Genomic DNA, 14,087 nt, shown 5'->3' on the forward strand with positions numbered 1-14,087 from the left:
TGCACAGACACAGACGTGGCACAAGTATAATATCAGACAGCCGTCCAAAATAGCTCATCTGACTCAGTATATAAATGGGTGGATAAGTCTTGGACAGGGTTGTGCTATACAAAGGGACGTTTTTTTTCTATTCTATTCTTTGTTAAACAAATACCACAGGCCCTTTGGGATCATGTATTATTGACTTACATTGGGTTCAGGGCAGGAAGGGAATCACCATGTGTACAGTTTTCCACAAAAAAAAAAAAACAGTCAGTGCACAAAATATGATACAGCTTGAAGGGTGATGAAAGGACTGGGCAGCAGGTCAGTCTTTTCCACCCTGTGGTTTTGAGATTGTCCCTTGCTAGTGCATGAGTACACAATCCATTTAAAACCTCTGTTAGTTACTTCTGCCTAGTTCCAAGATGTTAGAATAACACAGCGATTCAATTAAGAAAAAGTATGAATGAAGATTGGTTGGGGGAAGAAGCAAGCCTGGTTATAGGGGGAAGTAATTTTTTTTTTTAAATTAAACCAGCTGATACGGTTGAAAACAGCAAGTAAGCCCCTTGCACTACCCAGGAGGTGTCTTGGGACCCTTTGCGTTTGGTGAGTGGCCCTAAGGCCGACCTCTGGCACTCTCTTCCAGATGTGACGCCAGCTGCGTGGAATGCAGCGGCCAGGGAGACCGAAACTGCACGAGCTGTCCAAGCGGCTATAACCTAGACACTGGTGTCTGCGTAGTGGGAACAGTCTGCAAGGATGGTGAGTGCAGTTCTCTGAAAACATTCATTTTGCTGCTGCCATTTTGCTGCTGCCAGCTTCATCTTTTATGTGTATTGGGTTGGTTCAGTCTCTTTCTTCTCCTTTCTTACATCCTTGATCTTAGGTCAACATTATTTCTTAATGTTTTCAGGTTTAGGAAAAGGAGAAAACTACTTTAATGTGTATTAATAGGATTAGTCATATCCACTTTACCTGAATTGTCCCTGCCTACAAACTACTTTTCCCTCTTTATCTGTTTTTCAAATGCCATTGCTTTCAAAGGAATTTTTATGTGAAGATCCTAATGTACTGTCAATAGAGTCACATTTATCTATTTTGCCGCTTTAAACTGTGAAAATGCTGATAACTAAAAGGATTTTAATTATCTGTAGTATTACTTAAATTATGTGAAAGGCAGCAAGAGGAAAAGAAATAACTTTGAATAGGTAGAACCCAATTTGTGGTGAAGATTTGAACTTTTACCGAGGCAACCGAGATATCATGCTTACTGCATATGACTGTCTTACTTACTCACTGTTACTCATTCCTTTAGAACAGCACGGTTACACAGATACTTAGAAGTTTCTAGGGAAACATTGCTATGTGAATTACATCTAGCTACAGTCCAACAGTAAAATCATACCAGAACCAAGCCTGGTGTAAAACAGTGTGAAAAACAGCCAACATCAAATCTGGTAAAAGCTAACAAGGAGTCTTGGGTCTAGGTCACTCCAGCTGGATTCAGTAAGAGTTTTATCAAAGATTAAAAAAAAAAAAGAAGAAAAGAAAAAAGAGCAGGGTAAAATTTTATTTCTGTGGACCTTTACAGCTCCTGTAAGTTTTTAGGCTTTCTAACTTTGAAAAATATGCTATCTGGTGTAAAATCATATTGCAGGTACAGAAGTAAACCAATCATGAGACCTTTTCATATCAGGATATTAGAAAAAAGCATCATTGTCATCTAGAGCTAGTCCAGAGAAGGTCAGATATACATGGACAAATGAAAAGAAAGTTCAATGTTACAAGCTTTGCGTAACCAGAGTCTCAGTATTATACTGCAGTTCAATGCTGCAATGCAAACTTCTGATGTATTGGTTTGGTCTTCAGTATGCTAGGGTAAAGCCATCCTCATCGGTACACATGCTACCTCAAGGGAGTCCAGAGGAATTAGTATCACTAAGGGTGGAAGTTACTTTCTTCGTTTATGTAGAAACATAGCAGAAGAGCAGAAAGAGCTCAGGCAGAGGAATTTCATGTGCCTGAAATTGTCACCTTTATCTTCATATCTTCATGTAATGCTTTTTTTTCCACATACAAACCAACACTCTGCTCTTTCTCCAGCAGACATACTATTGATGAGCATGCATTCAGCTGGGAAGCAACGTTAGAGCAAAATGCACAGAAATAGGGTTCACCGATGTCTTACAAAACTACTTAATCTTGAGCAGAGCTGAGATCTCTGAGGAGGTCCTTTGTTAGTATATCCAAGACAGAGAGGTTGTACGTAAATGGTGTCACCCAGCAGTACTTCTTCACTCATGAGCCTGGGTGCTCACTTTGGGTCTATGCGTAGCTGTCCAAGGCTGAGAGTGCCCCATCTCAGTACTGTTTCCCCAGCTCTGCCCAGTTGCCTTACCAGTTGCCATGGGAAGGGAACGTCATGCTGGAGCCCACCATGTGGCACATGTTCTCCACAGTATAGAGTAGTGGGGGAAAATAAGTCCTTTTTTCTGTAAGTTATCAGGACCAGAGCAGGTCATTTCACTGTTTGACAACCATGCACTGGTTACATGTGTAACCTGTTCTGTAGGGAATGCATTTCTGTTGAGAATGTTTTACTCTTTTTCTGTGATTTGACTGTTTTATTCTTTTGATTCATAAAAACTGAGAAAAAATTCCTTTGCTGTAAATATCACTGTTTTCTAATTATTCTCTTTCTAATCTTTTTTTCCCTTTCACAAATGGATACCAATCATTCCCTGTCGGACCACACAATATCTCTTCCTGAAAAAAAAAATGCTGTTGACTGAAATTCCTTTTGATGGACCAAATTTCCTCCTTGCTACCTGCTCCTGAATGGTCTCTTCAACCCAATCTGCCTGTCTGACCAATTAAACCTTCCTCCATTGTCCACACCATGCTCTCCAAATCTGCAACTCCCCCTCCTTCTCTTACCGCCGCCCTCCGGAAGCCACGGAAGAGTCTTGGGCCGAGGGCGGATTCTGTATGCTGGTGAAAAAGAACAATCTCTGCCAGCGGAAGGTGCTCCAGCAACTGTGTTGCAGAACGTGTACGCACAAGGGGTGAGCTGACACCTCCCAGAGTCCTCTTGCTCCTGTAGACTTATAGATTAATCCGTATTATTGAAAAAGGAAAAAAAAAAGGCAAAAAAAAAAAAAAGCAAGCCACCTCTCTCTCTTTCTCCCTTCTCTTTGTCTGGGGAGATGGTGAACTGTTTGTTGGGACTTAAATGGAAAAAACTACAACACGCCTACCTTTCATAACTGGGTGTTTAAAGCTAAGCATCCAGGATCACAGAGTCAGTATTGTGTGACCAAAGTATTTGATGCCAAAATTAACGTTTAACTCATGATTTGATTTCCTGTCAACCTTCGGATTATTCCTGTTTTTTGAAGGTCCTTTTTCTTCCCTTTTTTTCCTGCTTGTTTCCCCTTCAAGATGTTTAAAGAGTGTTTCAAGAATACACCACACGTTTACATGGATTAAAACTAAACAGTACAAAAATGTTTGCATCAGTCTTTTTTGTGCTATGTATAGAGATAGGGGGAACTTGAGGAAATGAGTCCCTGAGGGAATCAGAAACATCATCAGCTGCAGGACTAAGTTCTGCACCTTTTGTAACACTATTTAAAAAAAAAAAAAAAAAAAAGTGATCATTTCTGCACACATTTTTCTTACTTCCTCTGCTGTGTGCTGTTTTATGTATCACATGCAGTATGTATATATGTTTTTCCCAAAATGGTTTTTTGGTCATATAGATCTCATTTTTAGACAGCTAGCTTATTAACAGATATGCTAGGATTTTTATTTTATTTTTTTAAATTGTCAAAGCTATTTCAAATAAACTTAAAAAAAGTACCATTGTTCCTATTGTGAACAGATGGAGGAGATACTAGTCCTCTTGGTTTGCATAAACAAGAGTAATGTGTGTGCTCGGAAATCTGAAAACATTGGTAATGTGTAAGGAGTATTCATAAATTATTGTTATCTTGTAACATTCACAAAACAGGGGACCTGATCCTGCAGACCTATGGGGCTAGTCGCAGCGCTTATACAGAAATGCCAGCGAGACTATATGTGACAGGATGTGTTTACAGGACTGGATTGACAAGCGAGCTTGTAACACTGTGCCAAATACATCTCTGAGAGTAATTACATATAGGTCAATAAATCAAAGGCTTTCTTAGTGTAACAATCTTGTCATGATGGGCCCGAATCTGCTTTTGACCATTTGCAATACAAATTTCAGCAGGAATAATCCTGCTGAAGCCGATGGAGTTACCTCACTGTAAAACCAGTCTAGGTGGGAAGAGAAGCAGGCCCCTGCGTTTCTCTCTGTACCCCAGTACACAGCTGTCCGTTCAAATTTCCATTTAATATATTTTCATCAGCTTTTCCTAGCATACAATTTGAAAGCTGTTCATTTAGCAGAAGACAGCAAATTGAACTTCAAAGATACTGTTTTCGGAGGAAAATCCTTAAAATGGACGAAGTGTCTCTCTCAGTTATCTTTCCAGGACACACAAGTAGAAAATGGATTGCCGGTGTTTAAGCATATAAATGTTAGAAAATAAAGAGGCTCTCCTTTTTATATACAGAAATGCTTGTGGAAGGTTTACAAATGAATGGATATGAACGGATAAGAGACAATATGCTCCTTTTGCTAGATAGCAGATAAACTATTACAACCCACACCTGGTTCTGTATGACAGGTGAACCTGTGAAGCTCCTTTGGTGACCGTTACAAATTTCCTGATAAACATTCAAAGTTTGGAGAACTTAATTTGTGCTAGTTTAACTACTAGTCTGTTACTGCCTCATTTCTCAATATAACATTATTAACTAGAACATAATGCTTTAAAAGTTTAAGTTAATATTATATATATTATATATAAATATATATTCATAATTGAGATTTAATTATGTAATGGATTGTAAAGAATTTGTTTGGATACTTACAAATGCCTCTAACGCTATTATAGAGAAGAAATTAATATCTTTGTTTTCTTTTAAAAAACTGACACATTGTTAAATCCAAATTCATTTTTACTGAAAAAATACTGTACATGTGTAAAATGTTCAGTTGTTATTTGTAAAATAGGGTAGTTCTGTTGTAATTGATACTGGCCAAAATCAATGTTATTCCATATTTTATTTTTTCTATTAAATTAACCTAAATTCCTGTTCCTTTGGTCTGGAAAAAAATGTTGGTAATCTATATGTAAAACATTTCTACTGAAGGGCAAAGGTAGCTTTATGGTAAAGAGCACTTTGATCCCGCATGCAAGTCATTGCAACAAATTGGGTGGGTAAGGGTGTTTATTTTTTGACTTTTTTTAAGTAATGGAATTCATCAGAGCAGTGAAGTCTGGTTTCCATGGAGGACACCTTTTGTGTAGTAGCAGTACGGCTGCGTCTGAACCCTGGTGTGGTGTGCAATAGCCTTAGCTCCTTCCCACCCGTAGGAACTTGTGAAGAGACTAAATCTCTTGCATACTTTGGATTAAAACATCGGACATGAATACCTCTTGTCTCAGACGGTTTAGGAGGAAGGCATTAGTTTTGCAGTCATACGTGGCCATTTGCACGGTGAGATGTTGGTCTCTGTTCATTTGCCAGTATGCAGATTGAGGACATCTCCAAAGCACAGCACTGGACTGGGTCCTTGCAAAGGGCAGGCTCTCCCTCCCATTAAATCAAGATGGGTCCATATAGGCCCAGATGTGACCCCTGCAGTGTCACAGCCTTGATTTGCTTTAATCAATACACTCCTTCGTTACCCCACTTAATCCTACAACCTGACAGGAAGCCGAACTGACAGCTTATCCACAGAGGTCATATATTCAGATGAAGTTTTAAAAGTTGTAAGCATGTTCTCAGAGGCTGTGTGAGGAACAATCACTTTTCAGACTGTGGTTTATCAACCTGACACATCTTGCTGTCACCAACTTCATTTTAAAACAAAGAGTTAGGTGATTATTCTCACAGTTTCCCTGTCCCTGGGAGTGAGCATGTGTTGGACAGCACACATTCACCAACAGTTTGGTATAACCATACACCAGGAAGTGAAGTTGGCCTAATCCTTACACTGATACCTTATGAAGAGCTTCTTCATTCAGCTCCCACCCCATCTTCAGAACACTTTGAGAAGTTCAATCAATGGCAATATCTGTTACTGTCAAGATTTCATCTTCTCTGGATGAGTAACAGACAAAGAGTGACAATAAATCCATTATAGCTCTGGCCCAACGAGTGTGCTCTAGAGAGGGTGTCTCTAAATGTTGAGCTGTGAAGCCTCACAGACAGTCGAGTTTTGAACTGAGTTTTAGGCTGAAAACCAGAACTTTCTAATGTCAGCTCAGTGTCTTTGAATGATGTTATTTGCTGGTGCCTCAACATCAGTGGCCAGATGCAAACAATATTAGCAAACAGTACAGTATCTCATCCTTATACAAGTGGATGACTGCAGCAGTGGGATTGAAATGGAAGGCAGCTAATTTGCTCCTAGCTTAGAGTTTTCTTAGGAGATTGATCCCCCCCGCCCCCCCCCAATTCAAGGGTGAGTGATTTGTAGTATTCAGTGTTTGACATTATTTTGTTGGCATGCAGAACAGATACGGACCATTTTAGGAAGATCAGAAGCTATTGAGCATGAAGAAAATAACACTTTTCTCCCGGACTGAAAGGACTCTGGATGTTATCAGTCCAAATTCGCTCATTGGTTTCTGCCTTATTTATGTCACAAGTCAAAAAGCAAAGACAGATTTTTGAAGAGACTGCTAGCTTAAACACCCATCAGTTCTGTGGCAGAGTATTTGCCTGTTCATTTCTATTTAGGAGAATCCTTACACGACAGAGTGATTTCCACTTGATTTAAATGGGGTCTCAGCCCCTGACTGGATCTCTTCCTTCCTAGAAGTATAGAAGATAGTAACACCTGTAGGCCAAAAAAGTTCTCGCACATCAGCTAATACTGTTTTTGACCAGAAAAACATAGCATGCCCCAGATGTGCAGAGCACGTAGGCAGAACATCAGGAGAATCCCCCTGTATGAAGGCATCATTTAGTAAGTGGAAGATGTATTTCTTTTTCTGTAATGAGGTTCCAGCCATGTTCCCTTTCAATTGCCAGCTCTCCCCCTCAGCCACACGCCTGTGTTACGGGATCAGCGACTCAAAATCCTGCTAGGTTGTGTCTGTGGAAACCACATGCTCCCCATGGGTAGCTCCTGTGGCTCTTGGCTTAGACCCTGTCTACCTACACACCCCTCTGTGGTGGCACAGCCTGCCTTTTCCTGGGAAGCTTCACGAGCTCCCTCTCTGTGGAGAATCCTTTTTCTAGCAAAGATTTCCCCGGGAGACCTTACAGACTACCCCAGATTCCTATTGGGATTGCAACTTTCCAGTGTCGCAGAAAAGTTTGAGCAACCCGTGCTACTGAGTGTGTTACTGTGGGGGAGCAAGGCGGCTGCTGTTCCCTGCGGTCAGGAAATGAAAGCAAGTATGACAGCTCAAGCCTTTAAGATCAGTAGACCTATATACAGAGATACCATAGGTGACTATGGTCCATCACAGCTATGTCCATCACTAAATTTTGTTGGTGATTACCAAGTTAATCTTCACAATAAAGCCACATCACAGCCAGAGTGAGTATAATCTACATCAGTGGCCACTTCAGGTTGCTATTTGTTACTTTTTCGTGAAATTATGTACTGAACTGCATGACTGTAAGAAGACCTCAGTTATAAATCCAAGATTCTTTTAAAGATATTTAAGTGACTGCCTGTATGGGTCGACGCTTTCAATCGGCAGCACAACTCACCGAACAATATCATGTCTTCGATCCACTAGCATGCCTTGTACTTATAGTGCGCATGCTTGTTTTCATGTCATTGCTACAAAATGAACTGTGACTGAAGAAAAGTTCTGCCATTAGATGTTTGTGCAAGATATTCTAAGCAAATACTAAAAAGTTTTGCAGCATACAAAGAAAAATCCTAGTCAAGTTTTCATCACAAAGAAACTGAACCCAACAGCAACTTGAACGAGCTTGTTCAGAATCTGTAGTTTCAATATATGAAGGAAAAAAAGGTTGAAAATGTATCTTTGATGAACGTTTTGTCTAACATGAGAAAAACTGATTTCTGCTCAGCATATTTATTTGTTGTTTTACTTAATCTTTTTTATAAGATTCCAATTTTTAATGAAATTAATTATCTGATTTCTTTTAATTAATGTCATCTTGAAAGTGCGTTGGGGCTTAAATCTGCCTCTTTAGTATGCATATGAGAGGGACTAAAGAATGATGGGTAGCAACACAGTGTCCTTGAAAACAAACTAAAGCTCTGGACCTTAGGATCACCTCCAACCAGTGGGAGTACAACCAACACCTGCATTTCCATCCTCAGTTCCACACTGGTAAGCAACAGAGGATTTAGACCTATTCAAGTCCTGTGACAATTCTGAGAAGTCTCAGAGCACTGTGATACTGGGCTCCCTCCCCTACAGAAGCCGCTCTGAAAGTCTCAGGCCGAAGCCAGTAAAGTTGCGGGTATGGTCACCTGCTGTGCCAGGGTAGCAGACACCCCCACAGAATTACAAGTAGTAGCCATGCTATGATTAAATTGATCCTGGAAGGACTTTCTCTCTGGATTAGAAAGCAGTGTTTATTGCATATTAAAGGAGCCATTTTTTACTTCTAGCATGGGAAATGTAGTCAAAGGAAACCGTATTATGGCAAGAAAGCTCATGTGTTTAAAATAGAGCATTTCCAGTAAGCAACGTATGCAGACTCTGTGCCGCATCAAAGGCTGTTTTTTGTTATATCTGTTTTTTCTGGGCAGCACATGTGTTCGCTGCCAAAGATGGCCAAGGCAAGGTTTAGAGGAATGGCACATGTACAATCATTTATTTATCAGTGTTTTTCAGTGTTTGGGGGGTGGATTCGTTGAAGGTCTTCTGGGAAAACATCACTTTTCAAAGCAAAAAATACTGTCCCAGCACAAAACACTGTAGAATCTTTCTTTATGGTGTTAGGAGAAGAGCTTATTAAGTACCCATTTTTCCAATCAGGCTGTGGAGGAAAAGCTAGGACATTGATAGGATGTGATTATTTATTTACCCAAAGAGAACAAATAGCTCCAACACACAAACGCCATAAAAGCACTGGCTGTTCACTGAAGCTTGACTGTTAGTGCAATTTAGTTACAATCCAGATAACAGTGCACCTATTTTCCATTCGCAACTGCCCCTGGCCTGTCCCCTGCCCCGCTCCTGGTGGCTGCACAGTCTCTTTGAGCCGCAGGTCAGATGGCAAATTTTGTCAAGAGGTTGCCAGCCCCCGTGGATTGCACTGCTGTAGACCATGGTGCTTGTGACCATGCTAATGTGCAGGTTTTGTGGAATGGTACTGAATCTACAGACAAAAATAACTCTAACATTTGTTCCCAAATAAAATAGCCCATTTTCCTACTCCTAGTCCATACTGTACTGAAGTTGTGTAAACACAGTCCTTGCTGGACCTATCTTTGGCATAGCGTTCCTGAGCCCTTCCAGTCCCAGGACTGAAGGGAGAGTTCAGAAAGCTCCCACAGCCAAGCAGTGCCGCAAAGCCTCTCCCCAGATTTATCTGAATCCAGGGGCTATATCATTTGCCCACCTACGCACCCTCAGCAGGGATCGTTAAAGGAAACATCCTAACCTGTGCTGCCTGGGGAAGTCATCAAATGCTATTATCTTGGCTTTTCCTGCAATGTTTGTAGTGAATGGAGACTAGGATGGAGGGAAATGTTAAGCAAGGGGAGATCACCAGTGCAAGACTATTGAGGTGGCTGAAGAGTTACACATAGGCATAAAATTTAATCTTTTAGGTTTTTTGTGACAAGAACCAATTTATTCTCCTCTTTCTCCTTTACTCTCAAGGAGATAAACATTGCCTTTTTGGCAGATTTCATTTGAGGTTTAATATGTATTCAACTCTGTAAATTAAACAGAGATGGCATTTGATTAGCAGTATGAATCTATGTTGTTATGTCTCGTTAGGACCATGGTTTGCCTTCTGGAATCCGCCCTGTTATTTCAACCCATCTCTGCTCACATCTTGATTAAGTTTGGGATCTCCGGCACAAACACTCAGTGCAGGGGTCGCTCTGTTCAAGACAGATGCCACCTCTGAAATACTACGTTGAGACATCCGGCTCTTTCCATTTCAGGTTTATGTCTATTCAAGTCAGACCGCAGAAATCCCATCGACAACAGGGAGGTCTCCGCTTATACAGATTACAGACTCCTCAGTCTATAATGCAGGAGGGAGTAACTGTGCTACCAGCTGAGTCATATCAACTTGAGTAAGAAACATGGTTTCTCCCAGTGTTAAAAGATTCTCTCTTTAGTGTGCTCCATGTGCAGATATCACCACAGCTACTCAAATGTGCGACGTCTGTCTGCACCTTTCTGTTGTATCTTCTGTGGGAAACTATCTGGATTTTCAAAGCAATATTATCAGCAAGAAGTGCTGAGTTTCAGTGGGATTCAGGTGCCCCCATTCCAATGTGCTTTTGGAAATACAGAGTCACGGAGCTTCACAAAAAACAGGAAGCATGGCAAGACCCAACAAGGACATTTCCAGCTGGCAGACTCCAGCAATGTAGAGGCTGAAGAGACTTTTTCCATAGTTGGTCTAAAATTTTGTGAGCAAAGCATTTGCAATACAGGCCAGGTTCGCTCCCTTCCCCTTCCCATATTCTCATGGGCTTATCGAATTTCAAGCTCCAGGCAAGCAGCAGCCCTGCCAGGCCCTGACCTCCGCGCTTGCACAGGCAGGGGAGAAGCCCTGACCTCAGTCCAGCTTTCACTTCCAGGCATGCAGGTTATTAATCCAAATGGAGGTTTACAGATGATTTTTTTAAGTGCCGAAAAGATCTTTCTGGAGTCTTTTTATGCCTGCTCAGTACCCCTGAGAGCTCTGGCTCTTGCCTGGGCTTCTAACAGTCATTGTGTAAATATCACACAGAAATGAGGGGAGAAACAGGCACAAAGAAGTCAGGGGAAATCCCTTCGTGTCAGCAAAAAGAGCAGCCATGGCTGATGTAAATATTTTTATTCATCTGGGAGACGAACAGAGGGCCATGCAAGATAGCATAGTTGATAAAGGCAGTTGCCTCTCTCCTGTCTGTCACAATTAAAGCTAACCTGAGGCTCTGTGTGATCTCAGCTGATCCTGCAACAAAAGGGCCTTTCATCCTAAAATCGTTATATCACACCCGGCTCCACATACCGCTGTTCAGGGAAAAGATCTTCAGCCCTTTTCCAGGATCTGCCTTGTCAGCTGTCACAAGGGGAACTCAGGAGCCAGGATCCGAATTTCATCCATCAGATTCATCGGTACCTAAAGCACTTCTGAAAAGAAGACTTGCATGCCCGAATCCTTCTGATCGCCTCAAATATCGTCACCCCAAAGCTTTGCTCGTTAAAGCTCCTTTGTGTGTCCTTTCTCCATTCTGCACATCCAAGTAGGGAGACAGGAGTGTGGTCGCCGGGTAGATGATGGAGTGGAGAACAAGAATCAACAAGGGGCTGAAAGCCAAAGCGAGACAAATTAAAATTGGAAACCAGGTGCAAATTTTGTATCACTGGCCAAAATTTAGGGAAAAATGAAATGCTATAATCTCCATGTCCTAACATTTTCAAGTTGAAGGCACGCTTACTTTCTGGAAGCAATACTCTATAAGGCATTGGGCTTAATAGAGAGATAACTTAAAGAGGAATTCTTAGTCTAACATGTGTAAAACAAGCCCTTAAAATTCAGCCTAAGTCCCTTATGGACTTAAACTTTAAGAATTAAATTTCTTTAGCAAAACTCAAGGAGTTAGTCCCATCATCCAGTCAAAATAAAGTTAAATGTATCAAGGGTGAACATGGAAAGAGCAGACCACTTTCTAAGACTGAATTCTCTCAGTTCTTGCTGTTGATCAGCGAAAGCAATTTTGATCTGTTTCCTCATCTGCTCTGTGAAACCTCTGTAACTCATAAGACAGCACACAAAAGCCCACATACAGATTCCGGTGAGAGTAAACAAGCAAGAGGGAGGGAATAAGGCCAATTTTGAGCTGATTATAAAGAAAAGCCACTGGGGCAACACTGCATGAGACAACCAGTGAACATTTTCAAGTTAGATGAAATGATGTTTTGATTAAGCATGGCGGGTAAGTAACATGTGAATTGCAGTGACCAAATCTCATGGGGGTCTACAAGAAGAAGATTCATTTATGACTACCAGCACATGCAACACTGTTTATTTCCAGGCGTACCTTGCTAGGATATTCACACCCTGTATTAGCTGAAACGTGCTGCCAGTGAATGGCAAAGATTTTTGCAAGCAGGAGAGAAATAGTGACTAGATAACAGCCATACACTTGATACTGCTTATGCAAAGACATAGCAGCATCCTGAGAGCTGTGCTGATCCTAGCTTGATGACCTCACTGCAATTCATTTTCTTTTGCCTCCTTAAAGGAATATAACAGTTCTTACCTCATTTTAAAATGCTTCATATCTGCTAATAAGAATGTGGTGTGAAAGTAGCTTCCTGCATGCAGTTGAAGGCCCAAACCACAACCTGACACAACCAGATGAGCAACAGAAGGAATGTTATAAACTAAGGACAGAAAGAAAATCATACATGAAAATCTTCCAAATACAGGAAATCAAGTCAGTTAATATAACTTAACTCCTAAAATACTTCAGTTCTTTTTTTCTCATGTATGTACATTCCCCCACCTGCAAAAGTAACAACTAAGTGAAGATTAAATCTGGGAAGAACCCAAGTGGCTAACTAGTGTTGCTTGGACTAAGGCACAGCTGAGACACATTTTTGGTTGTATATTCCTAGTTATGTACATTAGACAGATAAAGAATTTTAATACTGAATAAAGGGAAAAAAATGAGTGGGGGCTTTGTTAAATGGCACTTATCTAGCAAGATTTGTAAAGAAATTTACAGCCCACAAGGAAGTCTGGCAAACAGTTAAACTACTCTGCAGAGTAGTTTAAAAATCTTCTGCAAAGCTGCACTTCAGTGTTAACTCTTTGAATATCTACAAAAAAAACTGTTCTAATAACATTTACTGACAGATCTACAGCTGTAGATGTGACTTGCAATTCAGAGGGCCCACCATGTAAGTAATTTGTGATGCACATTCTTATAATAGTGTGCCTTAAAATGCTCCAGCTCAGAGAATAAAGTCAGCAGAGAAGTGGCCTTTCTGGCCCTATTCCAGGGCAGCTGAAATGAATTACAGCATTTCCAATGAAAGAAGTAACAAAGAAATAACAAAAGCCTTTTAAAAGTCAGCATTTCTACCAGGTGGGAAGGATTTGAGTGGGCATAACTGAGGTGTATGAATCAGTAGCTCGAGTCGTAGGGATAAGCATGCAGACAGTGCGGGCAAATAAAGAGAAGGCAGTAGGGACTGAAGAAACAACCAGGTTTCTGAACACACATCCCAAAACAACATCGGAGAAGCAATTATTTAATAACACTGCACTGAGAGATTTCTGAGTCATTTAAAGGCAAAAGTATAAAGCACTCAGCCACCAGAGCATGCAGTAGGAAGCATTTCCCGATACTGTATTTTTTCATGGTTGTATATTACCCAACAAAATGCATAGAAGAAAGAAATTGAGCCTCTGGGAAACTTGATTATTTTTCTATTGAAATATGTTTGATATATTAAAATCTCATAAAGTCACCTGAGATCATGGGATTCCATCTTACAGCATCTGAATACATGTTGAGAAGAGTCAGAGAGACCTACATCTAGCAGAAGTTGTTATGACCCCAGTGATCTACTGAACAGCAGAACAGTCTTTTTTCCTAGAATGTGAGGATTATAAATACTCAATATTGTGATATTTAATGATCAGGACAAAATTTTCTCTTGGTAACTTCAGGATAAAGCAGGATACAGTGGCATTCTGCGTGAAAAGGTTGTATAATTTATGCTGTTTTTGTCATTAGTCCTTTACAATGTAACCTATCATACAATATATAGTATTGCAACGCAGAAGAGCTGCAATAATTCAGTGGAGCTATGTCCATTTAC

At 40.6% G+C, this 14,087-nt stretch overlaps 1 protein-coding gene across 1 annotated transcript in view; it reads left to right on the forward strand.

Annotated features, from left to right (window-relative positions):
- LOC135325100 (proprotein convertase subtilisin/kexin type 5-like) overlaps nucleotides 1–14,087 on the forward strand; it is a 249,339-nt gene that overhangs the window by 184,245 nt on the left and 51,007 nt on the right. The window contains exon 20 of the mRNA XM_064502600.1: nucleotides 632–747. Within this exon, the coding sequence (XP_064358670.1) occupies nucleotides 632–747 (116 nt within the window). The remainder of the gene's footprint in view (nucleotides 1–631; nucleotides 748–14,087) is intronic.

Source organism: Dromaius novaehollandiae, chromosome Z (genome assembly GCF_036370855.1).
Source record: "Dromaius novaehollandiae isolate bDroNov1 chromosome Z, bDroNov1.hap1, whole genome shotgun sequence".
Taxonomy (NCBI): domain Eukaryota; kingdom Metazoa; phylum Chordata; class Aves; order Casuariiformes; family Dromaiidae; genus Dromaius; species Dromaius novaehollandiae.